The 25,625-nt window shown below is 45.0% G+C and overlaps 1 protein-coding gene across 2 annotated transcripts in view; it reads right to left on the bottom strand.

Annotated features, from left to right (window-relative positions):
• MAP2K6 (mitogen-activated protein kinase kinase 6) overlaps positions 1 to 23,313 on the bottom strand; it is an 83,164-nt gene extending 59,851 nt beyond the window's left edge. Inside the window, exon 1 of one of the 2 annotated variants that reach the window (XM_028713752.2) lies at positions 22,993 to 23,313. In XM_028713752.2, coding sequence (XP_028569585.1) covers positions 22,993 to 23,008 — 16 coding nt within the window. In that variant the 5' untranslated portion in view covers positions 23,009 to 23,313. The remainder of the gene's footprint in view (positions 1 to 22,992) is intronic. The other variant, XM_028713762.2, reaches the window with a different exon arrangement.
• Positions 23,314 to 25,625: the final 2,312 nt, after the last annotated feature.

The following is a 25,625-nucleotide window of genomic DNA, read 5'->3' as shown; positions in this document are numbered from 1 at the left end:
CTGAAAATGGGTCAGTTTCATCACTGGACCACGTCTGTTGTTAATAGGGAATGACGAAATGAAGTTTTAAAAAATGAGAGGGTGGGTGTTATTGGCTTTTGTTGTGTTTTACTGTTGCATTCCATGGCAGGCTTAATTCTGCAATTTATTTATATTCTGGGATTCGAAAAGGATTCACCAGATTGTTCTTCTTCACACTTGCAAAAGAACTCACATTTTTCTGACCCCTGGAAAAAAACAACACTTGTCATTACAAAGAGACCAGAACAAGATTTTGAGGAACTTTGGAGTATAGACGAGGCGACAACTACCTCAAATATCTTGTAATTGAATGCTAACATTATTTGTATTTGCTTTTATATTTAGCTAGTTGTTTAAAACTGCCAATAAATCTCAGGTTGCATATATTTTCCACTAGCAGGAATGGCCTGATGTTGATTGGAATTTCTGAGAAATCAGAGCAGTTGTTTTTTATTTTATTTTATTTTATTTTATTTTATGTTTTGCCTTTTACAATGTTTCGACAATAGAAAACAAACAAATTCCACCTATGTTTTCTGCAACTTCCCTCCCCCCACCCCCCGCGGTATCTAATTATATATCATTTTCTTACTGGATAAACACAAAATCAGAGCAGTTTTGATAGGTTCTGTCCATCACCTTTGGTTCCAAACGGTGTCCAATTTTATAAAGGTCCAAAACAGACAAAAACGTGTTTCTTTATTTCAGGAACCATCGTGCAAAACTGGGTTACAATACTTTAAGAAGTGTACAAATGTACGGAGAAAGGACAAACAGATGAAAAAATTTCCAAAATAAAGAGTGGATTTTAGAGCTTTGTTGACAACAGGTTGGTGATGGATAAATTCCTCCAAGCTGGACTTGGAATGCGACCGAAACTTCCCCACCTTCCCCCAGAGCTCCAAACTTGCTCATAACTCACCCTGAGGTTGCAGCAGAAGAATGTCTATATCTCCATCGTTTGTCCCTGGCTCTTGGAATGCTGCACCACCACTGGTACCAGGTGGTCTGAAGAGCAAGACCTCCCTCTCTCTCTCCCTCTGGTAACATCACAACCACAGCAGTTGCCACTGTGTAAGTCAGGGACAAGAAAACTGGCTCTTTAGATCCAGCTGAGGTCCAATGCCGAGGGCCTTCTGGCAGTTCCCTCACTGCGAGAAGCAGAGCTACAGGGAACCAGGCAGAGGGCCTTCTTGGTAGTGGCGCCCGCCCTGTGGAACGCCCTCCCATCAGATGTCAAAGCAATGAACAACTACCTGACATTCAGAAGACATCTTAAGGCAGGGAAGTTTTTAATGTGTGACATATTAATGTATTTTTGGTTTCTGTGGAAGCCGCCCAGAGTGGCTGGGGAAACCCAGCCAGATGGGCCGGGTACAAATAATAAATTATTATTATTATTATTATTTAGATGTTGTTGGACTCCAACTCCCATCAGTACCAGGCAGCACTGTCAATGGCCAGGAATGATGGGCTTTGTAGTCATGGGTTTCCCCACTGCAACAGTACATGAAAAGGGAAAGAAGAGTTTTAATCTGAGTGGCTTAGATTAAAATGTGAGTCGGAGATAATGTTCAACCTTGCACCAAGCCAAAGATTCATTGATTAACCAATGTATCTTGGAGGCTAGATGATAGCATCTCCCACTCCGGTGCAGTGAATTGCGCCTTGACAACACCAAAAACGTCAAAAAATGACAAAGAGAAAAGAAAACATCTTCATATCCAGATATTTTAAAACTGCTGCAAAGCTCCGGCCTTGTGGGAGTGAAAGAACAAGACTGATTGTTCTGATAAAAAGTGTCTCCCGTTCTAGGAAAAGTTAACTGAATAGGCACAGAACAAGCCTGGTCCTGTCAGTCGCAGGGCAATAAAGGAATAAACGGGAAAACAACACAACGGCGAGGGAGAGGACTGGAGACAGACAGACAGCTCGTACGTGGAATGGTGACTGGAGAGACTATTGCTCCGAGTCATGTTGCGCCAGGAATGAGCTGGTGTTCGCAGATGCCAGGCAGTGACATTTTGCAGAAGATGAATCTTGCAGCCTTCACTGTGGAGCAACCGCTGATCACCTCACAGGAGCGGGTGAATGCTGGAAAACGATGTGGATGCAGACAAAGCCATTCAAATGAAGCCCAGTCGGTCACTTAATATTGGGGTACCGAGTTCATTCATAGGCCAACCGCACTCACCCCGATTACGCATGGACACAGCGAAGATAAATCTCTTTTTCAGCTCAGGAGAGAATCAACGCAGCACTAGGCTTGACAACAAAATTCACAAGCCCTCGTAACCTCTGTTATAAGTTATCTCTTAAACCAATACCAATAAAAAACCAGAGACATGGGCAGCTGGGGGAGCACTGCTTGTGATTCCCCCATGGTGCATAAATCACACTTGCAGTTCCTTTCTACCCAAAGTTCAGCGGCTACGCTGCCTTTTCATCCCAAAAATAGTGTTTTCCCCATTGCCGCTTATCTCAAACACGGAAAACCACAGGAATTTCAAGCTGTAAAAAGAAAAAAAAACTGGATTGTGAGAGGCTCGGAGTCCTTTCAGTTTCACTGGGGATCCTTTTTGTTTAGCAGATGCTTAATTTTCTCATCCTTGTGACCAGCTCTCTCAGGTCACTGGATTCCAAGGGAAACGTTTCCCCTTTGCACATTGCCTTTTGAACCTTTTAAAAGACCACAGTAACTTAAAGCATTGTTGATTCTAAAACCAAACAAAATGGGGAGAATTATCACTGCTGTGTGCATGTGGACATACAGTGGTGCCCCGCAAGACGAATGCCTCGCAAGACGAAAAACTCGCTAGACGAAAGGGTTTTCCGTTTTTTGAGTCGTTCCGCAAGACGAATTTCCCTATGGGCTTGCTTCGCAAGACGAAACGTCTTGCGAGTTCTTGCGAGTTTGTTTCCTTTTTCTTAAAGCCGCTAAGCCGCTAATAGCCACTAAGCCGTTAATAGCCGCTAAGCCGCTAATAGCCGCTAAGCCGCTAATAGCCGTGCTTCGCAAGACGAAAAAACCGCAAGACAAAGAGACTCGCGGAACAGATTAATTTCGTCTTGCAAGGCACCACTGTACCTATTTTCCAATAATTAGTACTGTGAAACATAATAAACCACACAAAAGAAAACAGGAACTGTAGTTGGAAAAACTTGACAGGCTGAGTTAAGCAAAGTCTTTACGTCACCTACTTGACACTCTTTGTTTTTAACACACCCCTCGCTTCAATACTGAGATATCAGGAAAAAATGTAGTCCCCATTTGCAAGACCTGGTTTCTGTGTTTCATATTTAAACACCCAGTTTCAAGAGGGGAGAAGAATTTATACCACCTACAACTAGTAGCTGTTGACATTTATTCCCATCTCTTGTTCATAAAGGTCTAGTGTCAATGAGGTACAGAGGTACCTTGGTTCTCAAACGCCTTGGTACTCAAACAACTTGGAACCCAAACACTGTGAACTAAGTGATCCGGTTTGTGAACCTTTTTTGGAAGCCAAACGTACTCCATTTTGAGTGTTACGCTTCCAATCTGAGTGCCACACTTCCACTTTGAGTGTTACACTGAGGTCTGTCTGGTTTTGCTATTTTGCATTTTTGTTTTTGCGGCTTTTTTGTTTTGTTTTTGTGACTGTGTGGAACCCAGTTCAGCTACTGATTGATTGATTGTGTGACTGCAGTACATTGTTTATTGCTTTAATTTTATGGATCGATGGTCTCGTTAGATAGTAAAATTCATGTTAAATTTCTGTTTTAGGGGCTGTTTTTAAAAGTCTGGAACGGATTAATCCATTTTGCATTACCTCCTATGGGAAAGCGGGCCTTGGTTTTGGAACGGACTTCCGGAACGGATTAAGTTTGAGAACCAAGGTACCACTCTGATGGATCATAGAGTGTCAGGGACAAGCATCACATTGCACTGAACTGCTTGGCATGTACCTATGTCATCTCCCCCTTGCTCACTGCCTTTTTAACTATAGGTGCTGGTGGGAGGCAGTGTTGTTAGGGGAAATGCAATTCAAAAGAAAAAAAAGAGGCTTATCTTTTCCCACCCTGGCTGCAATCGGAACAAAACTCCTTGTGCAGCTATGAGCCTTATGAGAAAGGTTTCTAATGGTGCTAATGGGAACTTTTTTCAAAGGCTTATAGCCACAATGGGGTGGGTTTTTTGTGGGAGGATGATAAACTTCCCTTCCCAGTAACAACACTCCCCACCTGTCATTAAAGAAGAAAGAATACAAAGACATAGCTAAACTTACAATATAATGTGCAACTTGGCCCTCAATGCTTAGTTTTCTAGAGGAAAATCTGGACAGAACTTCATTATGGGTAGTTTTCATTTTATACTATACTGTAGTCATATCGCACAAAATGTAGGTACTGTATCTCACTGCAATGGTACATAAGCTAAGCTAATTCTATTTTACCAAAATTGGAATGAGTTAAAACAGGTGGTGGTGGTGGTTTAGTCGTTTAGCTGTGTCTGACTCTTCGTGACCCCATGGACCAGAGCACGCCAGGCACTCCTGTCTTCCACTGCCTCCCGCAGTTTGGTCAAACTCATGCTGGTAGCTTCGAGAACACTGTCCAACCATCTCGTCCTCTGTTGTCCCCTTTATGGTCCAGCTCTCACTTCCATACATCACTACTGGGAAAACCATAGCTTTAACAATACAGACCTTTGTCGGTAAGGTGATGTCTCTGCTTTTTAAGATGCTGTCTAGGTTTGTCATCACTTTTCTCCCAAGAAGCAGGCGTCTTTTAATTTCATGACTGCTCCCACCATCTGCAGTGATCATGGAGCCCAAGAAAGTAAAATCTCTCATTGTCTCCATTTCTTCCCCTTCTATTTGCCAGGAGGTAATGGGACCAGTGGCCATGATCTTCGTTTTTTTGATGTTGAGCTTCAGACCATATGTTGCACTCTCCTCTTTCACCCTCGTTAAGAGGTTCTTTAATTCCTCCTCACTTTCTGCCATCAAAGTTGTGTCATCTGCATATCTGAGGTCATTAGGTTGCATTAAAAGAATTGATTAAGTAGAGCAGTTAAAACCATTCTGATTTTATCTACAATTTGCAACCATCCAGAAACTGGTTATACACTGCAAATAAAGGAGCTTGAAGTTTTTCTGTTCTGTAGAGATGTGTAATTCCTCCCCCTCCCTCCTCCCCCCTCCCAAAATAATAATCTGAAGGCTTCCATAAAATCAAGAAGAGAGAGCAATAATGTTAGGTGAAAATTGGTTTTCAGGATTTTCTTGCAGTTATAATTAAACTTTTGTTTTTTAGCTGATTTTAACGCCACCATTTCACACACTTGAAAAATGTGATTCTAAAGCTTTCCAATAAGAAGATGAAGTTACAAATATGCCAGGTATTAGGAAGAAATGCAGCGTTTCTGGCAAAGTTTCAGGGTAAGGGCAAGGGCCTGGAGCACAAATAAAGAAGCAGAACCCATGTCCTCATGATTTCGCTCCCCGATGCTCTGCAGCAACAGGCCTTTCGCTGTCTGCTAGAGTGACTTTACATAAGTAATTCTGGCCAGCCAGGAAAGTGACCTCTGTTTGTTGTTCCTCGGCAGGCAGGCCTCTATTTGCTTCTCTGCTTCCAGTTCACATGGCCTCCCCTTTCAAATTCCAATTCCAGGACAAACGTCATCCGAGGAAGAAAGGCACTCCACAATCGGAGACGTGCCTAGCATTTCTCTCCCTACGGTTAAGCAGACTCTGCTTGCTTTCGACAATCACCCAATTATACCAGGATATTTTTTTTATATATGGATGCAGTATGTGGTCATTTGCCCAGCAAGTATTTAAGGAAGGTCACATATTTAAGCAACGGCAAGCTATTAGGACACATTCTGGAAGGCCTCAAGATGAGTACTGTTATAAAACGTAACTCTGGCATTCTTGCAAAAAGATATAATACACCACTTTAACCCTGACTCCCTTCCCTACCTCTTTTCGTTCCACTTCTTTTTTTGGAGGGGGTAACCCGAGCACAAATGCAACTCTGTGCAGGTACACAGGGTGCCCTAAATGTACAGTCAGCTCGAGAGTTTAAGAACACAGCATAAACCAATTCAATGAAACAGGAAATCCAGAACAAACTGTATCCTCTCAACCCAGTAGGGTGCAGAACATCAATGATTTCCCTTCTTCTCTTTCCATGGTTCATTTTACATATCATAAATCCCTGCATATTTTACAAAAACTGTACCATTCAGTATTCCATTATTGTTGTTGTTTAGTCGTTTAGTCGTGTCCGACTCTTCGTGACCCCATGGACCAGAGCACGCCAGGCACCTCTGTCCTCCACTACCTCCCGCAGTTTGGTCAAACTCATGCTGGTAACCTCGAAAACACTATCCAACCATCTTGTCCTCTGTCGCCCCCTTCTCCTTGTGCCCTCCATCTTTCCCAACATCAGGGTCTTATTCCATTATTACATCCATCAAAACTTGCTTACACTGTTGAATTTATCTTAATGCTGCCAGCGTTTTCAGCTGTACAGAATTATTTCCCACATATTGAATAAATGTTTTCCAATCTTCTCTAAATGTACCTCTACTTACGTTCACCTCCAGTTACGTATCCTTCGGGATACGTATGCGGCAAACCCGGAAATATTTATCCAGGTTTCGCCACGTGCGCATGCACATAATCGCTCTACCGCACCGAAGACGCATGTGCAGAAGTGGTCCCTCCAGTTGTGGAAACCTCAGGATCCGACCGGAGCTCCGCAACGGATATCGTCCACAACCAGAGGTACCACTGTATGTACTTCTTGTTCTCTTATACTATATGTTAAGTCTGCGAGTTGTTTGGGCTAACAAAACACGGGCTGCAGTAGTGGCATACATAAATAACCTTTTTTGTCACCTGGGAACTTCAGTCCGGAATTATCCCAAACAGAAAGGACTCTGGTTTCTTTTTTTTGGGGGGGGGGAGTACTTTTAAACATTTATTTTTTCCAATTCATTATGGATCATTTCCCAATACTCTTTTACCCTTTTACAAGTTCACCACATGTGAAAGAACCTTCCCTCCACCTCTTTGCATCTCCAGCACTTATCTGATTCGGACTGATACATCTTCGCATGCCTACTCAGAGTGAAATACCATCTGTGAATCATTTTCCGGTAGTTCTCCTTCAAAGAATAACATGCTGTAAACTTCAAGTCACTTTTCCAGAGTTTTCTTCCGAGGTTAAAATCTACCGTATTTTTCGCCCTATAGGACGCACTTTTCCCCCTCCAAAAATGAAGGGGAAATGTGTGTGCGTCCTATGGGGCGAATGCAGGCTTTTGCTGAAGCCTGGAGAGCGAGAGGGGTCGTTGCGCACCGAGCCCTCTCGCTCTCCAGGTTTCGGGCAGCTATCCGCAAGCCATGGGAGCCCGGCGGGAGTTCCCGCTGGGCTCGCAAGGCTTGCGGGCAGCAGCCTGTTCTGGGAGCTGAGGTCGGGGGAAGCTCGGGCTTCCTCCACCCCAGCCCCGCGGCTGGGGGGGGGGGGAATAATTTTTTATTTATTTATTTCCCCCCAAAAAAAACTAGGTGTGCCCTATGGGCCAGTGCGCCCTATAAGGTGAAAAATACGGTACATTGTGTCCTATATCTATTGCCCAGTGTGTCATTGTGGCTTTAACAAGCTCGTCTTTTGTTTCCCAGTCTAATAACAAATTATACATTTTAGACAAAAGTGTCTCTTTGTTTTGCAGCAGTTCTTTTTCGAATTGTGAACTTCGGTCCACAAAACCATTTTTTTCTATCTAATTTAAACATTTCATGTAACTGATGGTATTGTAATACAGTGGTACCTCGGGTTAAGTACTTAATCCGTTCCGGAGGTCTGTTCTTAACCTGAAACTGTTTTTAACCTGAGGTACCACTTTAGCTAACGGGGCCTCCTGCTGCTGCCAGGCCGCCGGAGCACGATTTCTGTTCTCATCCTGAAGCAAAGTTCTTAACCCGAGGTACTATTTCTGGGTTAGCGGAGTCTGTAACCTGAAGCATATGTAACTCGAGGTACCACTGTACCATCAATGTTCAATAACTTTCCATCCTCCAAATGTTGATGGATGACAACTCCCATTGGCCATCCTGGCTGAAAACGATGCGAGTTGGGAGTCCAGCAACAGGGTCACAGGTTCCCAATCCCTAATCTTTTGGGCAAAAGATTCTTCATTGCAGGGGGTTGGACTAGATGACCCTCAGGGACCCTTCCAGCTCTACCATTTTATAATTCTATGCGCTGCCTCTTAAATCAGAAGCACTGTATCTGAATGCCCAAATACACCCCAGGAAAATTCTTCTAGCTGCAGCGCATTGACTGCTTCCAGGTGCTGAAGTCCTGGAGCAATGCAAGTCAGTATTTAAAACGGGGAAGTGGGTGGGACAGGCAAAACAGATGGTGTGGGCCCTTTCCTCGAGACTGGCATAACTGTTGTGGGGAGATATCATGTCTTCTGCGCTTTCTAGGTCGCCTCCCAGCCCCTGCGGCTGGGTGGAAAACACAGCCACACAAAAGCAGCAACCACGCAAAAGGCCACCATTTCCTCTCTCACAAATATATACAGAGCATTTGTGGTTTCACCCTATGTCATCTCTGCATTTTTTTAAAAAGAGGTGCCCGAGCGTCCAATCAGATCAGCTGTTATGTTCTTCAATCCTACTCCTACTGAAGTCCATAGAAAACTCCCAACAGAAGAACTGCAGCCTTAAGCGTTCACAGTGCGGTGAGCATCGAGGTGCTCAATGAAAAGGGCTCTTCCCTGGAATAAATAAAAAATGCCAGTAGGTCTCACGTCAAGCAGTTACGTAATGATAAATTTCATGAGAGAACTTTTGTGCCTGTGCACTCTGGGCAAATGGAAGCAGGGTGAAGATGCACATACAGTGGTACATCGGGTTAAGAACTTAATTAGTTCCGGAGGTCCGTTCTTAACCTGAAACTGTTTTTAACCTGAAGCACCACTTTAGCTAATGGGGCCTCCCGCTGCTGCTGCGCCGCCGGAGCACGATTTCTGTTCTCATCCTGAAGCAAAGTTCTTAACCCGAGGTACTATTTCTGGGTTAGGAGTCTGTAACCTGAAGCATCTGTTGCCTGAAGCATCTGTAACCCGAGGTACCACTGTACTGTAAATGGAAAGTGTTTCATAATCCCACTGCTCCCTTTAAACAAAAATAATGGGGGGGACGAACATAATTTTTCTTCTCTTCCCTTTCTTTTCTGTTCATGAGGAATTGGGGGAGTAAGTTTGTTTTTATTCCACTTTGCAGCCAAGGACCCTGAGCCCACGAACCAGAATTACAGTGCAAGAATTAAATTACACGCGAAGAAAACAAAGCTTCCATCAGTCGAATGAAAACAAGAGAAAATGCCAGCATCTCCCAACTAACAGGAGATAGGCAAATCTCAGGAGCAGGAAGAAGTCTCTCATCACGCAAACACACACACACACACACACACACACACACACACAGCTTTCCCATCCATGCAGCAAAGATAAGCAGATTGTTCTTCTGCTGAGCATCAGAATGTTTACTGTGGTCAAGAACTGGAGAAGCTGCAGTGCCTCCTCTAATAAGTCTGCGGGCTGCTCTTTCCCTAAAGGATGGAACAAATCAAGGGAGTCAGTTCCTGCAGCCAGCACAGGTACATCACTCAGGTTGGTTTGGGGCAGATGTAGGAAGCCCCTCTCTCTCCTTCCACCTGAACAGCCCAGCCAGACCACCATGGCCACAGCCTGTGAGGAGCAGCATGACTGCTCCCCTTAGAGGCTGCAGCAGAAGCAAGCGAGGATCCAACTTACACCACCGAGATCAGCAACTGATCTCTTGGGTGTTGAACAAAATGCAGTTCTGGAAAATAGAGCAAAGGCCCAAAGAGTGGGAAAACAGGGCAGGGGAGACAACACCAACACACAAACACACCCCTACACTTTTCCTGAACACATCGGCAACTTCCCGCTGTTAGATCTTAATAAAATACTTTGCCCCCTCGGACAACTCAATTTGGACAGATTGTAAAAGAGAAAAACTCTCGCCCATCCCCAGCCAGCTGCACCAAGTTGCTTCAGCTCCATGTGGCCCGTCTGAAGTTCAGAATGCTCAAATTCCATAGAGGCAGCCTGGAGATAGAAACAGCTTGAGCTGTGGGGGAGAAAATCACATGTGCACACTTTGTGAACTGTCAAAGGAGCAGGTGGTGTGGAAGTGGTATAGCAGGGTACTTCTGCACTGGACTCACGGGTCACACTGGCCCTTCCAGTGTGAATGCTACCAGTGTTAGAAACTCAAGATGTATAAGCTAAGCACCAAATAGCTCCAATACACCAAGGTTGCAGTTGTCATTTTGGGGCAAGACCACTCTAAAGTCTTATTTTTTCAAATGGTGGACAGACTGTGATTGATTCTCAGTTAAACATCTGACCAGCTCAGATGACAGCCTTGAGCTACTATGTAAAGAACTTTGAGAATTTAAAGAAGGTCACTTGATCCAGTCCATGTATCTATTGGCCTATTCCAACCTCTTTTCCTTAATGGTGACTGCTCCTGCTCAAGGCTGCACAGAAAAAGCAACTGGGTTCCAGAAATTCATCCCAATTGTGCAGATAAAATGTAACTGATAGAATTCTACAGGAGGAGGTTATTTCTGTGTGTAAACAGTACAGATCCAGTGATCCACAGGTGGTGGAGATTCCAGGCGCCTTCCTGGAGCCCAAACATCTTCACTTGGTCACAAGTGGTCAAAAGTCTGGTGCGAAATGTGTCTGGCTGGCACCTGGCTAATGCTGAACACTGAATGCTATCCATACCAGTAATTCAGCGACTAACATCCACATGTGTTTCCCTGCACTTCTACTCTTGGCGCACAATGTCTGACCCACCATTAAGCACCAGACAGAAATCACAGTTCTTTCTGAAATGCCATGGTCACAGACGATGTCCCTAGGAAAGCGACCACAGCTAGCAGAGCCATTTGGTGAAATCATAATCGTAGGATTGATTAATAACAATCCAATTTTAATTCAGCACCACTGCCCCTCTAACCTCCAAGGGAATGGCTCAATTTCACATTGCACAGGCCCGGGAAATAAAGAGCTTTGCATTTATTTTTTATATATCTAAATGCTGCCGTTTTCTAGACAGGCAGACAAGGAATATATATGAGCATCAGACAAAACGGGCCAAATGAATCAATTAGCAGAAGCTCCAAATCAACTGGATTGTTCTTAGCAGCTGGAAATCCCAGCACCAGCTTCCTTTTCCCTAAGAAATCATTAGCATGTGCTCAATTTTGGGAGAGCGTCTTTTGCAGGCTTTCTCCATTCCCTGCAAGAACTGCTTGCTATCATCTTCATAAGTACCCTGCTTATGCTTCGTAAGTACCCTGCTTGTGTTCCATCTTGTTGTTTTGTCAGCTCCAGTAGCCCCTGCAGCCTGCCCCCTACACATCATATCCATGCATTTGCTTCCCAAGGGCACTCTCCAGAATACAGTGGTACCTCGGGTTACATACGCTTCAGGTTACATACGCTTCAGGTTACCGACTCCGCTAACCCAGAAATAGTACCTCGGGTTAAGAACTTTGCTTCAGGATGAGAACAGAAATTGTGCTCCAGCAGTGCAGCGGCAGGCCCCATTAGCTAAAGTGGTGCTTCAGGTTAAGAACAGTTTCAGGTTAAGAACGGACCTCCGGAACAAATTAAGTACTTAACCTGAGGTACCACTGTATGTTGACCAGCCCCACCCCTAGGTACCACAGCCTCCCAGCCAATGTATGACTACTGGTGTCTGTCTGGGTGAGCTACACAGAATCTGGAATTGTAGAACAGATTGACCCCACTTGTGCATTGGCAGAGGGCATGGCTTGCATGCACACACACAAACACACATACACAGGATCTAGGGCAGGGGTAGGCAACCTAAGGCCCGTGGGCCGGATGTAGCCCAATCGCCTTCTAAATCCGGCCTGCAGACGGTCCGGGAATCAGCATGTTTTTACATGAGTAGAATGTGTCCTTTCATTTAAAATGCATCTCTGGGTTACTTGTGGGGCATAGGAATTCGTTCATATTTTTTTTCAAAATATAGTCCGGTCCACCACATGGTCTGAGGGACGGTGGACCACGGCTGAAAAAGGTTGCTGACCCCTGATCTAGAGGCAGGCTAGCTCACTCATTCAGCCACTTCACAGGTTCATTACAAAATGCCTGCTGCGTGTGACTCTTTGCACTGCATAATACAAAGGGAAGAGTGGTAATAATCCAATTACCAAATGGTTTCTGGGGGTTGGGTTGGAGGAACACCTTATAAGGTACTCTTCTGAAAGCTGTGAACCTTCCCCCATAACCCTGAAGTACACAACAGTAGTTTACCTACGTTTAGCAAAAGGCAACTATGGAATAGCCGAAGTGAGAGAGAAAATTCTTTCTCTGCCCTGTTCTTTCCTGAGAGTAAGTTTCACAGAACTCAATGGGGTTCAATTCCATGTAGATATAGACATATAGACACACACAACTGCACAACCAGCTGGTCACAAAAAAATAAAGATTTCCTAAAACGCATCTGAAGTATAATTGCACCCTCTGCAGCCACTGTCTCATTACAGGCACTGCATGCAGCTTATTTTTAAAATTAAAAAATAAAGCTCCAGAATCACATGTACGGCAAAGGACCACTGTGGAAAACTGCTACAGTTCCCATGGTATCTCTGTGTATGTCGCCTATACAACCTGATATAACACCACAGGATTTTTCTTTTCCAAGACCTGTGTGGTTACATGAAAAACAAAGGCAATATTGAAAGCTTGTAAACAGCCACCAGTCCAGTTCCCTGCAGAATTTCCTCCAGACAACCAGGCAAGGAGGCTATAAAAGAAACAGGAGATTCTTTTCATTTTGGGCAAGTGTACCAATGTAATATTTTTGTGCACTAGCTTCATTTGCAACATATTTAAGTATGTCCCACAAGCTGCTCCTGCTGTTATATGTATACAAGCCCCACTAAGGTGCACAGCAAGGCTTTTAAAATGTTTTGTTTCTTGCCAGTGGTGCGCATCCAAGATGAGTTGGCACCTGCCAAGAAACACAGAGGGCATCACACATATGAGAACGACGTTTGTGGCTCTCTGCATCACACGCATGCAGAGAATAGATCGCAAACTTTCAGGAAATTCCCACCCATCCCCACCCCCCATTGCAAAACATCAAAATTTGGTGTGAGAATCATTTGGCAGAATGAACTCAAAGCAACAATATCTATTTAGGCAGCCAAGCCACTCTGCATTCCAAAGGCAGTGAGCAGCTTAGGAGATATTTTTCTGTTCTCCAATCTTTAACTTAGCTTTCTGGTTTTAAATTCTGGACACCCCAGCACCAAATGGCTTCAAATATTATTATTTAAATATGCAAGAGGTTCAGTTCTGCCTCTTAAAACAAAATATATACAGTGGTACCTCGGGTTACATACGCTTCAGGTTACAGACTCCGCTAACCCAGAAATAGTACCCCGGGTTAAGAACTTTGCTCCAGAATGAGAACAGAAATCGTGCTCCGGCGGCCCAGCGGCAGCAGGAGGCCCCATTAGCTAAAGTGGTGCTTCAGGTTAAGAACAGTTTCAGGTTAAGAACGGACCTTTGGAATGAATTAAGTTCTTAACCCGAGGTACCACTGTACCTTCATGAGACCGGGGGGGGGGGGGGGGGACCTTTGTATTTCAGCAATATAGAAGTGGAAAGATTGTCCAGTATCAGTGATGGACATCATTAAACAACTTATGAAATGGGAATGGTTACAGGCAGCCTTTTAACGTATATTTAACTGCACATTAGCATGTAAGAACATAGAAGCCACTTGTCTATGGATCAGAAGCTGGCATCCTTTGGGCCAAAGCCAGCCCCATAAGTCATGCCATATGTTCAGTCCCCCATAGGGGACCATGGGATAGGTTATCGCCTTTTGCTTTAGGACATACAGCAGCAGATGAATGGAGGAACAGGGGTGGGCAAAAGTGACCCTCTGGAAAAACTAGGCTTGGTAGTAGTAGGCTTGGATGAAACCCCCCACAAAAACCCAACCACATATCAGATACATTCAGTGATTCCGTCAAACATGTTCAGCATCCCTATCGTGCCATAAGGAAGATTTTAGCAGCAAAGAACAACTCCAATAATCATCTACAGAGTAAACTCACGAAGTTTAAACCTTTGCTAAACGTATTAGCTCAGATTACAACACATGCAAGTCTGAAGCTACAAATTCAATAAGCAAAGGGATTTTCTGTAAATCATCGTTAGCAATGATATTGAGGTTATTTGCAGTTTTCTAGGTCTTATAGCGTATGATCATCAAAAACCATTTTTACACCCGTTTTTCATATATCAACAAGGACATAAGACCAGCAACACACAAAAACCAAAGTGGAATAAACATGATCTGTGTCCACGTTACGTAAGTGGACTTGAGCAACTTCTTTTCGCTTTTTCATGCCTTCCTATTCCCCACTCATATTCCATAAATCTGAAACATTTTCCACCTCTCCTACAAAAGTTTATAGCATCTAACAAAAATGGAATACACAATACAAAAAGATATTGTCTACAATAAATCTAGTGCTTTTGTGCATTTCATAGATCTCGCTGGCCCAACTTGCACAGTATGATAAGCCATAGTTTCTTTCTAAGCATTTTGCACCCGGCTAGCTACCACTTGCCGCCAAGTAAAAATGTCCAGGTGCCAGGATGGTGCCTAACGTCTCCACCATCTGGAGATGCATGCCTGGGAAGCCTTGGGTCTTGCCTGTTTTCACACACTAACAACACATCCTGCAGAATTCTATCCATTATATGTTATCTGCACAATCGGAATGAATTTCAGGAACCAAAAAGTCAAATCGAAAAATACAACTTTTGAGCTGTCTGGCCCCAAAAATGGCAACTAGACAATCTGTTTTGGCAACTGCAACCTTGGCTTATGGAGCCATTTGGCACCCAGCTAATACATCTGAGTTTCTAACACTGAGTTGATGCCCAATAGCGGCAAGCAGCTGTGAGGATCACTCTGGGGCACTGTGGGAAATTCAAGCAGCCCTCAGCCACCCTGGTAAGCTCACTGCAAGAGGGGCGTCACAGCATGGGGCAGGGTCCGCTGATGCAACTGGGGTCCCACTACCAGAAGTCACTGTGCCAAGTACACACTCTCAAACCTCATGCCTGACTTGAGTCAGAAAGATGGAACTTTGCCTAAAGAGCATGGATCGTGTGTGCAGCAAAGCTCCAGATCCCAGGGACATAAGAGACTTGCACAAAATCAGTCCCTTGCAACTGGCAAGCAGTGGGTTACCAGTATTTAATTTTATTTTATTTTTAAATTTAATTTTCACAAACATCATCACCATGGCAGTCTACAAGAAAATATTATTCCAAGAGGCACGGCTGCAACGAAAATCTGGCATGCGTGCAATGGATACCGTTTTTCTACCACTTTTCAAAGACAGCAGATGCTGTTCACATCTTGCACAGAATTCCACTACACATCCCCATTTCTCAAGTCGTTACATCCAAATGGGATTGAGCCATGCAAAATCTTGACGCATATTAGAAGCCGCAAATCAGAAAACCAACGAAGAAGCCTTCTTCTCCCGTTTGCTTTTTTGGTTTTTCTAACCTATTCCATGTGCAGATAAAGGTAAAGAGACCCCTGACCATTAGGTCCAGTTGTGGTGCTCATCTCGCTTTATTGGCCGAGGGAACTGGTGTGCAACTTCTGAGTCATGTGGCCAGCATGACTAAGCCGCTTCTGACGAACCAGAGCAGCGCACGGAAACGCCATTTACCTTCTTGCCGGAGTGGTACCTATTTATCTACTTGCACTTTGACGTGCTTTCAAACTGCTAGGTGGGCAGGAGCAGGGACCGAGCAACGGGAGCTCACCCCATCGCGGGGATTCGAACCGCCGACCTTCTGATGGGCAAGTCCTAGGCTCTGTGGTTTAACCCACAGCACCACCCGAGTCATGTGCATTCCATGTGCATAGGGAAGGATAAATAGACCAAACACATTATCAACTGTTTAAAAAAAAAAAAAGGAAGAGGATGCATTTAATTATTCCACAAGTCACAGAGGTTCACATTTTTCTAAGTATGGAATATTTTAAGCTTGTTTTTAATGTTCTTGTTGGTTCTGCATCCTTCCACCCCAAGTTGAAATTGATGCAGAGTGGAATTACCGTATCAGCATAATGCAATATGGGGCATCCATCACACTGGGTGGAATTCAACATCAAGCTAAGACAATCGTTCTGTCTGGGCAACTACATCAGCTTGCCAAATGTTAACAATCGCTCCTCTCCACCACTGTTCTGGGCGGTGGAGGGGGGGTATCCTCAGATCCACTTATTTTGCAGTCGGGGGCACACAGACGGAGAAGGCAGGGAGGCCCATTGCAGAAGCAGCCCTTACACAGGGCTTCGACAGAAGTGGCTTCTTAGGTATAAGCAGTGAAATAAAGAACACATCTGAATGAGCAAAGAAACTTCACCTGAGCAGATGCTGCTCTTGATATGCCACGGCTAGGTTTCACAGGGGATACCCTGCGTGCAACAGAACCTGCCGAAACCCATTGCCACCCTTCCTCCCTATCACGAAAGGCCTCTCTCTCCTGAAGGTCAGGGGAACTCAATGCACCTCGAAGACTCGCAAAAGGTCTGCAGCTCCTATTCGCTCTCCCAGCATCCCACCCCCCATGAGCTGAAGCACTTTCCATTCCAGCACAGGGCACTTTGGAGCTCAACCTTTGCTGTGCTCTTTTACCTGGGGATAATTTTCAGTGACTAATTCCAGCTAAGTGCCGATTTCAAGCACCCAGAACTAATTATCCTTCCACAAAACAATGGAGAGCATTACTTCAGTATTTAACCTCTTGCAACCAGTTCTGTAAATAGTCATTCGCGTTGCCTTAATGCTAGCTACGCGATCAAGATTGCACACAAAAGCAAAGCAAAACTTAACCAAATGCGATCACGGCCCACTCTTCTGAACGGAACTAGCAAAGAGCTTGGCAGGGGGTTGGACTCGATGGCCCTTGTGGTCTCTTCCAACTCTATGATTCTATGATTCTATGAAAGAGCTAAAGTCAAGAGAACCTCCCAACCCCTTCAGAAGCGCAGTCTGTGGCGTTATTAGACTTGGTAGCTCAAAGCAACTGCCATACACCTGTTGAACTCCATTGTGAAGTGTTCCAGGTTCAAGAAGGGTTTAATGGAATATTGAGGCCCCCTCCAGACTGCTGTTTAATAGCAGTTGTATGCAGGAACATGTCACTGGTGCAATAGTAGGGCATGGGTGCACAGCATGGAGAGTGCCAGGGAGGCACACAATTTTTGAGGGGGCACAAACTAGGCGTACCCATGCAGGTGACCCCAGTGTGGCATGGCCCGATGCTCCTCTCTGTCCGCTAAGGGCCCTGCCAGCCAGCCAAGCTCCCCCCTGTGCAGGCAGGCAGGCAGTTCAGCAAGGGTGGAGTCGCTCCAATGGCATCAGCAACTAGGCTGCCCCCCACGCACAGTGTGAGCACAGCCCTCCTGCCCAGCATGCCCTGGGCACCAGCAAACAGCGCTATGCCACTAGTAGGGCATCTGAAATGGATTTCTATCAGATCAGCCCACATTATCGTTCTCTTATACTTTCTAAAGTTTCTGTGTCACTGCATCCACACTTGAACTCTACCTATTCTGTTTTCCGTGTTTCTACCCCCCCCCCCAAAAAAATTGCTCACCCCCTACACTAAGTGTAAGATAGTTGCACTATGATGCCATGCTTCTATTTGTACACTTTCAAGGGTTTGGGTTCAGGCTGCGGTTGCAGGGCTAAACCAGAGCAGGTGCCTAGCATCAAGAGGAACTATGCGGGAGTGGTTACATCACATAAGTGGGTAGGTACATTTTGGCACATTATCTGAAGGCAGCCCTGTTTTTAATGTTTGACGTTTTATTATGTTTTTATATTTCGCTGGAACCCAGTCAGATGGGCGGAGTATAAATAATATTACAGTCGTACCTTGGTTCTCAAACGGAATCTGTTCCGAAGTCCGTTTGACTTCCGAAAATGTTCAAAAACCAAGGGGCAGCTTCCGATTGGCTGCAGGAGCTTCCTGCACTCAATTGGAAGACGTGTCGGACATTCGGCTTCCAAAAAAACATTCACAAACCGGAACACTTACTTCCAGGTTTGCGGCATTCGGGTGCAAAACGTTTGAGTCACAAGGCATTTGAGAACCAAGATATGACTGTATTCTCATTATTATTATTATTATTATTATTATTATTATTATTATTATTACCATCAAGACGCTCTTGCACCATAGCATATTAAAACCGGGACTAAAAGGATTTGTAGTATAAAAAGTTGCAGATATTTAGCAGGAAACTTCAGGGCCCTGACCGAATGCAGCCAAAGCAGTATAATCACCCTGAAATATTTGCATGTGCAAATTGCATTGAAAGTGCCATCATGCATAAACAATTTGAGTCCATCACGAGCACAGGTGAGGATGAATGTGCAATAAGAAGGATGTCTGGAGGAGCCCTGAGATAATTGTGAACGCTTCAATATCAGAAACCAAAAAGACTGCGAGCTAAAACGGGATTTATAGCACAGTCCTAACAATGTTAAGTCCTGCTGAATTCAACAGCGCTCAAAAGTAAAGTAAGGTTCGTACTGCAACCTTATGGCTTTCGCCTAGATCCGTATTTCCTAAAGTGTGGTACACATCGTCCCAGGGTATGCAAAAGGTTTTCAAAGGGGACATATTTCATTTATTGACTGAAAACAACTAACAGGTGGGAGCAGCCAGACTGGCTAATTTCACAGAAATCACTTAGAATGGTACCCTTATACATTTCTTTCTCGGAGAGCTAGTGGCTTACTTTAAATAATTTCTTTAAAAGCTCAGTTTAGGGCCTTTGCCATGAGGACATTTTCAGGCCCAGTCATTAGGTTGGTGACCCCTGAATTACAACACCTAAGAACAATTCCAGAACATACTGAGAAAGATATCGGCTTAAAGGTCTTGTTGGAAGAGGGAGGTTTTCATGAGACTCTGAACAGTAAGAGACGGTGCCTGTCTGATATAATATAGAATCATAGAACTGTATAGTTGGAAGGGACCCTCACGATCATCTTAGTCGAACCCCCTGCAATGCAGGAAAATGCAGCTGTCCCATAGGATGGAGATCGAACCTGCAACCTTGGCATTACCAGCACTATGCTCTAACCAACTGAGCTATACATGCACTAAAGGGAGGGGATTCCAACACTGTTGAGAGCTAAGTACCACTTAAATCAGTCTTACCATGAGGTGAGGGTACCTGGAAATGCCTAAGTATGCCAACAGTCCTATATTAGCTTGCCCTTTCAGAAGAACTGGCTTGCCCCATGGATAAGTCCCCCTTACGCAGTCTGCCTTGGCACTGCTGCCAGGCATCCTTGCTAGCAGAATGAGGTGGCACCCAGGAAAAGGTTTCACATGATCAACTTTCCCCATTTGGGTCAGGACTAGCAGCTTGTGGTTATAAAAAAGAAAACCCCACAAACCAGAAATTTAGGTAATAATAATAATAAAAAGATACAGAATCACAGAATCAAAAAGGTAACCTAAGGGTGATCTGCAATGCAGGAACCTCAGCTAAAAGCATCCATGCATAGCTGTCAACGTTTTCCTTTTTTTAAGGGAAATTCCCTTATTCCAAATAGGATTCCTCGCAAGAAAAGGGAAAAGTTGACAGCTATGCATCCATGACAGACGGCCACCCAACCTCTGCTTAAAAACCTCCAAGGAAGGCGAGTGCACCATCTCTTGTGGGAGTCTGTTCCACAGTCAAAACAGTTCACCCTGTCAGAAAGTTCTTCCTGATGTTTAGTCGGAATCCCCTTTCTTGTACAGTGGTACCTCAGGTTACATACACTTCAGGTTACATACACTTCAGGTTACATACTCTAACCCAGAAACAGTACCTCGGGTTAAGAACTTTGCTTCAGGATGAGAACAGAAAATGTGCAGCGGCGGCAGAGCAGCAGCAGGAGGCCCCATTTGCTAAAGTGGTGCTTCAGGTTAAGAACAGTTTCAGGTTAAGTACAGACCTCCGGAACGAATTAAGTACTTAACCTGAGGTACCACTGTAACTTGCAAGCCACTGGTTCGGGTCTTAGGAGAAAACAAGCTTGCTCCATCCTCCATCTGACAGCCCCTTGGACGCTGTATTTGAGGAATCACTTGCATGGCAGGGGGCTAGCTTCTCCTTTTATTAATCTAGGGACGCGGGTGGCGCTGTGGTCTAAACCACTGAGCCTCTTGGGCTTGCCGATCAGAAGGTCGGCGGTTCAAATCCCCGCGACGAGGTGAGCTCCCATTGCTAGGTCCCAGCTCCTGCCAACCTAGCAATTCGAAAGCATGCCAGTGCAAGTAGATAAATAGGTACCGCTGCAGCAGCGTTTCCATGCGCTCTGGCTTCCATCATGTGTTCCATTGCGCCGGAAGTGGTTTATTCATGCTGGCCACATGACCTGGAAAGCTGTCTGTGGACAAACGCCGGCTCCCTCGGCCTGAAAGCGATATGAGCACCGCAACCCCATAGTCGCCTTTGACTGGACTTAACAATCCAGGGGTCCTTTACCATTACCTTTTTCAATCTCTTGTGTTTAAAAAAGCATACCCAAAGGAAGATTCCTTTCTGCCATTACAGTTGTCAAGGTGTATTATTTTAAAAATATTCCATCTCTTATAGCATCTCAAAAACATATAATCCACAGAATCCCGCAGTTCTCATGCTCGGCTGAAAGAAATATCAAGTAAATGCAATTGTATTTCCCTTATATTGAAGCCTTGTAACCCTTGCTTTTTATTTCCTCCGCTCCCCCTGTTGTCCAACCCGCCAGTTAACATTGCAGGGTAACCTGAGCAAAAGAGAAGTCCCTTGTCCCCAATGAGCTTACAATCTGAAGTTCCGTCTATACAGTTATCCCCACAAACCTCAAAGTTAGGCCTTTTTCTTTCTGCCGGTTTAACACACTACCCCTTACAGTACTTTCTGCTGCAACAGACACCCTTATTCTTTTGAAATAAAGGTCTCTAGATGTTTTCGGAGCCAACATTTGCTTCATTTGTGCTCTTTATAGTACCTAAAAAAACACACACAACCTCATCTCTTTGAAAATTGCATTCTACACATCTAAATATATGTATGGAAATGCTTCACGTGGACAGGATGAGAGTTGGAAAGGAAACTGGAATTCTAGGCTGGGAAATGATGGCCTTACCAGACAAGATGATGGATCCTGGCAGCAAACAAAACTGAATGAAAGCAAGATCTAACCTGAATGAATTGGTGCATTTCTCCCTTCAATTTAGACAAATCCAGTCCCTCAAAAAAAGGAGTACTTTTTCACTGTCTCTCTCCTCCAGCTTTAATCAGTTTTTCCAAGAGAAGAGGAGGGAGATTCAGGTTTTTACATCCTCCCCTTTTCCTCCTTCCTCCATGTATCAAATGATGGATTCCCCTCTTGGCTGCTAACTAGATCAACATGTTGGATCCGAAGAGAAAGGAAGAGTGCCACATTCTCTGCTAGCCATCCTTTTAGACTGGCAAAAAAAAAACCCCTATTGGGCTCTTTTCTGCTGAGAGCTTCCAATCAGCCTCCATTTGGCCAGAAGAGAGGACTGCAGTAAATAGGGAATAAATTATGCAATTCAGCCGCCACAAAGTGCAACTAGGGAAGGGGGGGGTTGACATTAAACACTGCGATTAGCACCCATTGCCTCTCTAGCCCCCTTTCCCGACCACCCTCGAGGGGAAAAAATGAAGCCGTCGATAAAGGAACTCATACAAGTGGCTTCCCAAAATGCATTCTGCACCACTGTGCACAGAATCCAAACCCACAAGTCCTGCAGCCTCTGTAACACAGGTATTTGTAATGCAAAATGTAATAAAACCCAGAAAACTGAATTCGTATATCCATGCATAGACAACTAGATTCCTCCCCTAACTGCAAGATCCACGCAGGATGGCTACAGTAGTTCCCACTTTCAACATTACTCTTTACAAAGTTTGAAGGGGACGCTTGTCTACATTTTTATTCCATGTCCATTATCCTTCCACGTTTGCCCATCTTTTAAACCGTGTTGCCAGCCTTAGGAGGACACAGAACCTTCTCCGATACTTTGAGAAAAAGATCTGCTCTGCTTCCATTTACACACATCCCAAACCAAGAAATCCGTGTTCCAGTATAAGAAAACGTAGGAGACTTCCTTGCGTAACTTTCTGAAACCCATTCCTAAAACTACACGCACAGCTTGCGACGGGGGGGGGGGGTAGGTCTGTGGAAAATGAGCTCAGCATTGGCATCAGAACAATACTTTCCCATAGAAACAGAGGCATATATTTAATTCTTAGTAACTCCACTCAAGTTTCACCTTCCATTTCCTCCAGATAATTTTTTTTTTTATATATACAAAGTTTGGCTTAAATTTGCAAGGTAAATTGTCTTGCAGATTTGCATTTCGCCTTTTTTGGAAAAAGAAAAAAAGAAAATATACAGCAGCTAAATGCATAAGCCCTTCAAAAGCCTTTATCTGCCCTGACTGTGCAAAAGGTAAAAAAAAAAAAAAAAAGAGCTCTGTAATCCCAGCAGAAGAATGCAAATAACGTCAATGCACAGCTGAACTGCAAGCCCTGCCTTACAGGAACTGTGTGTGCCTGTGTGTATGTGCGTGAGTGTGTGCGCGCGCCAGTGTGTGTCTGCAAGGAGAGGAAAAAAAGGTACATTCTAAACAGGAAATGCAACTGAGAGCTATTCAAAGCCTCAAACTTCAAAATGCAATTGCATCCCCAAAATTGCATGCATGCAATTCCATAATGCATGGACGACTTTTTGCATATCTGCAAGGAACGCAAGTCGGAGCCTTACCTCTCGGCTGAGACATTTTCCCCTCTGCTTTGATGGGGGAGGGGAACACAAAAGACTTTGCCTTCTCTCTTCAGTAGCTAGTTTTGCAACAAAGATGAAAACTGCAAGCGCTCAGTCTTCATGCAACTGGAGTTTTTCTGACTCCCTGCAGCAGATCTCCTTGCAGAGGAAGGAACTGCAATTGCACACCTTGCAAAACAGATTGCAAAGTGGGTTTTCACCCCCTATTGCAATGGTAAGGAAGGCTCTGCTGCACCTACATGATGGGCCAGGACTGGCAGCTAAAAGCTCCAAACTTGGATCCGAGTGCCTTAGTGCGCAGACGTCCTTTCTACGAGCAGCGCGTTGGTTTGTGGGTAATGTAGTTCATCCGGACAGCCCATTGAGAGCTTCTTTAAGGAGACTCCGTTGTCTTCACGCTCGAGGAGGGAGGTGGGTGGGATTAAGATACACGGAGCCATCTACTTGGAGGCGACTGCTGTGCAGCGGGGGCGCACAGATCCCACTGGAAAATGTAAGCAGGAAATGGAAACGGCCGCGCACAGTCTTCTGCTATGTAATCGGAAAGCTGCAGAGAAGCATTGCCTAGCAGAGCGAGCATGCAACCACGTTGCGAGACTTCGTGTCTATCCAATGGCAGTTTCATAACATAGGAATTGCCGTACTGCAGTCTAGCAGTCTGCCTCCAACAGTGGCGACCCCTCGCCTCGCATGGTTGTACATATACCAGGGAATGCTCAGCCTCTCGGAAGAATATTGTCACTATACAGAAATATCAGCATGACTAGCCGTTGAGCATCTTCTGAATTAATTTGCCTTAAGCTTTTAGTCTAAACACATACATGCAAGCAAGACACACTGCCCAAGATAAACAGTGGTGTTTCCCTCAATAAAGACGTTCTTGCCATCTAAATGGAGGCACTCCGTATTGTTTGGTGACAATATTTTGAAAATGCAGGTTGTTTTGCGTTCTCTTCAATTACAGGTTACAGTGGTACCTCGGGTTACATACGCTTCAGGTTACAGACTCCGCTAACCCAGAAATAGTACCTCGGGTTAAGAACTTTGCTTCAGGATGAGAACAGAAATCTTGCTCCAGTGGCGCGGCGGCAGCAGGAGGCCCCATTAGCTAAAGTGGTGCTTCAGGTTAAGAACAGTTTCAGGTTAAGAACGGACCTCCGGAACGAATTAAGTACTTAACCCGAGGTACCACTGTACTTTTAAAAGACTGGCGGACGAACCAGGATTTCTCCGGATCAACAAATCTCCGGTCTTTTAATTTCTACTTCGCTGCTATTAAAAATATTGCGATTATGATTTTAAGTATTGCCCCGTGCTATGCATTTCAAACACATTGTAGGGATTGGACTAAATGGCCCTCGGGGTCCCTTCCAAGTCTACCGTTCTATGGATCACAAGAACTGATCGCAACGCTACAGCTCCCAACATCCTCAACAAACTACAGTTCCCGGGTTCTTTGGAGGAAGTCATTTGCTTGAAATCTATGGTGTGCATGTGAGCTCAGTCACATGTATAGTTCTCATCTCAGGACCTGACTAAAGCTCAGGGATAAGAGTCCAGGGGGTAGGAGCTAGTGCACTCAGTGCCACACCCTAGTGATACAGAGGTGGGGGCCTGCAGGGAGGGCGCTGAGCACGGCTGTCACGAATTGCTGCCCACAGGTAGAATTCGTGCACCCAGGGACAGAGCCAAACAATAAACTGAAAAGCCCAGTGCCAAAAGAGCAGAGCCTGTGTAGAACAATTAGTTGTGCTTGCCAGTCTCCTGAAACTGAGCAATGCAACCATACTCATAATACCAGAGACCAGTGCATAATTCAGACTCCCTAATAGGTAAAGGTAAAGGAACCCATAGGGACACGGGTGGCGCTGTGGGTAAAAGCCTCAGCGCCTAGGGCTTGCCGATCGAAAGGTCGGCGGTTCGAATCCCCGCGGCGGGGTGCGCTCCCGTTGCTAGGTCCCAGCGCCTGCCAACCTAGCAGTTCGAAAGCACTCCCGGGTGCAAGTAGATAAATAGGGACCGCTTACTGGTGGGAAGGTAAACGGCGTTTCCGTGTGCGGCTCTGGCTCGCCAGATGCAGCTTTGTCACGCTGGCCACATGACCCGGAAGTGTCTCCGGACAGCGCTGGCCCTCGGCCTCTTAAGTGAGATGGGTGCACAACCCTAGAGTCTGTCAAGACTGGCCCGTACGGGCAGGGGTACCTTTACCTTTTTAAAGGAATCCATGGCGGTTAAGTCTAGTCAAAAGCGACTATGGGGTTGTGGTGCTCATCTCGCTTTCAGGCCGAGGGAACCAGCGTTTGTCTGCAGACAGCTTTCCGGGTCATGTGACCAGCATGACTAAACCGCTTCTGGTGCAACGGGACACAGTCATGGAAGCCAGAGCGCACAGAAACACCATTTACCTTCCCACCACATTATCCCACCTATTTATCTACTTGCACTGGTGTGCTTTTGAACTGCTAGGTTGGCAGGAGCTGGGACAGAGCAAGGGGAGCTCACCCCGCCGTGGAGTTTACCTTTACTCCCTAATGAATCACCAGCACAATACAGAAACTGCATTCATAAGCAGGGAAACCAGCTGCAACCTACATCTCACATTTTGCTCACAT

Source organism: Podarcis muralis, chromosome 2 (assembly GCF_964188315.1).
Source record: "Podarcis muralis chromosome 2, rPodMur119.hap1.1, whole genome shotgun sequence".
Classification (NCBI taxonomy): domain Eukaryota; kingdom Metazoa; phylum Chordata; class Lepidosauria; order Squamata; family Lacertidae; genus Podarcis; species Podarcis muralis.
The sequence above is the reverse complement of the archived record's forward strand: the minus strand, read 5'-3'. Positions and strand labels throughout refer to the sequence as shown.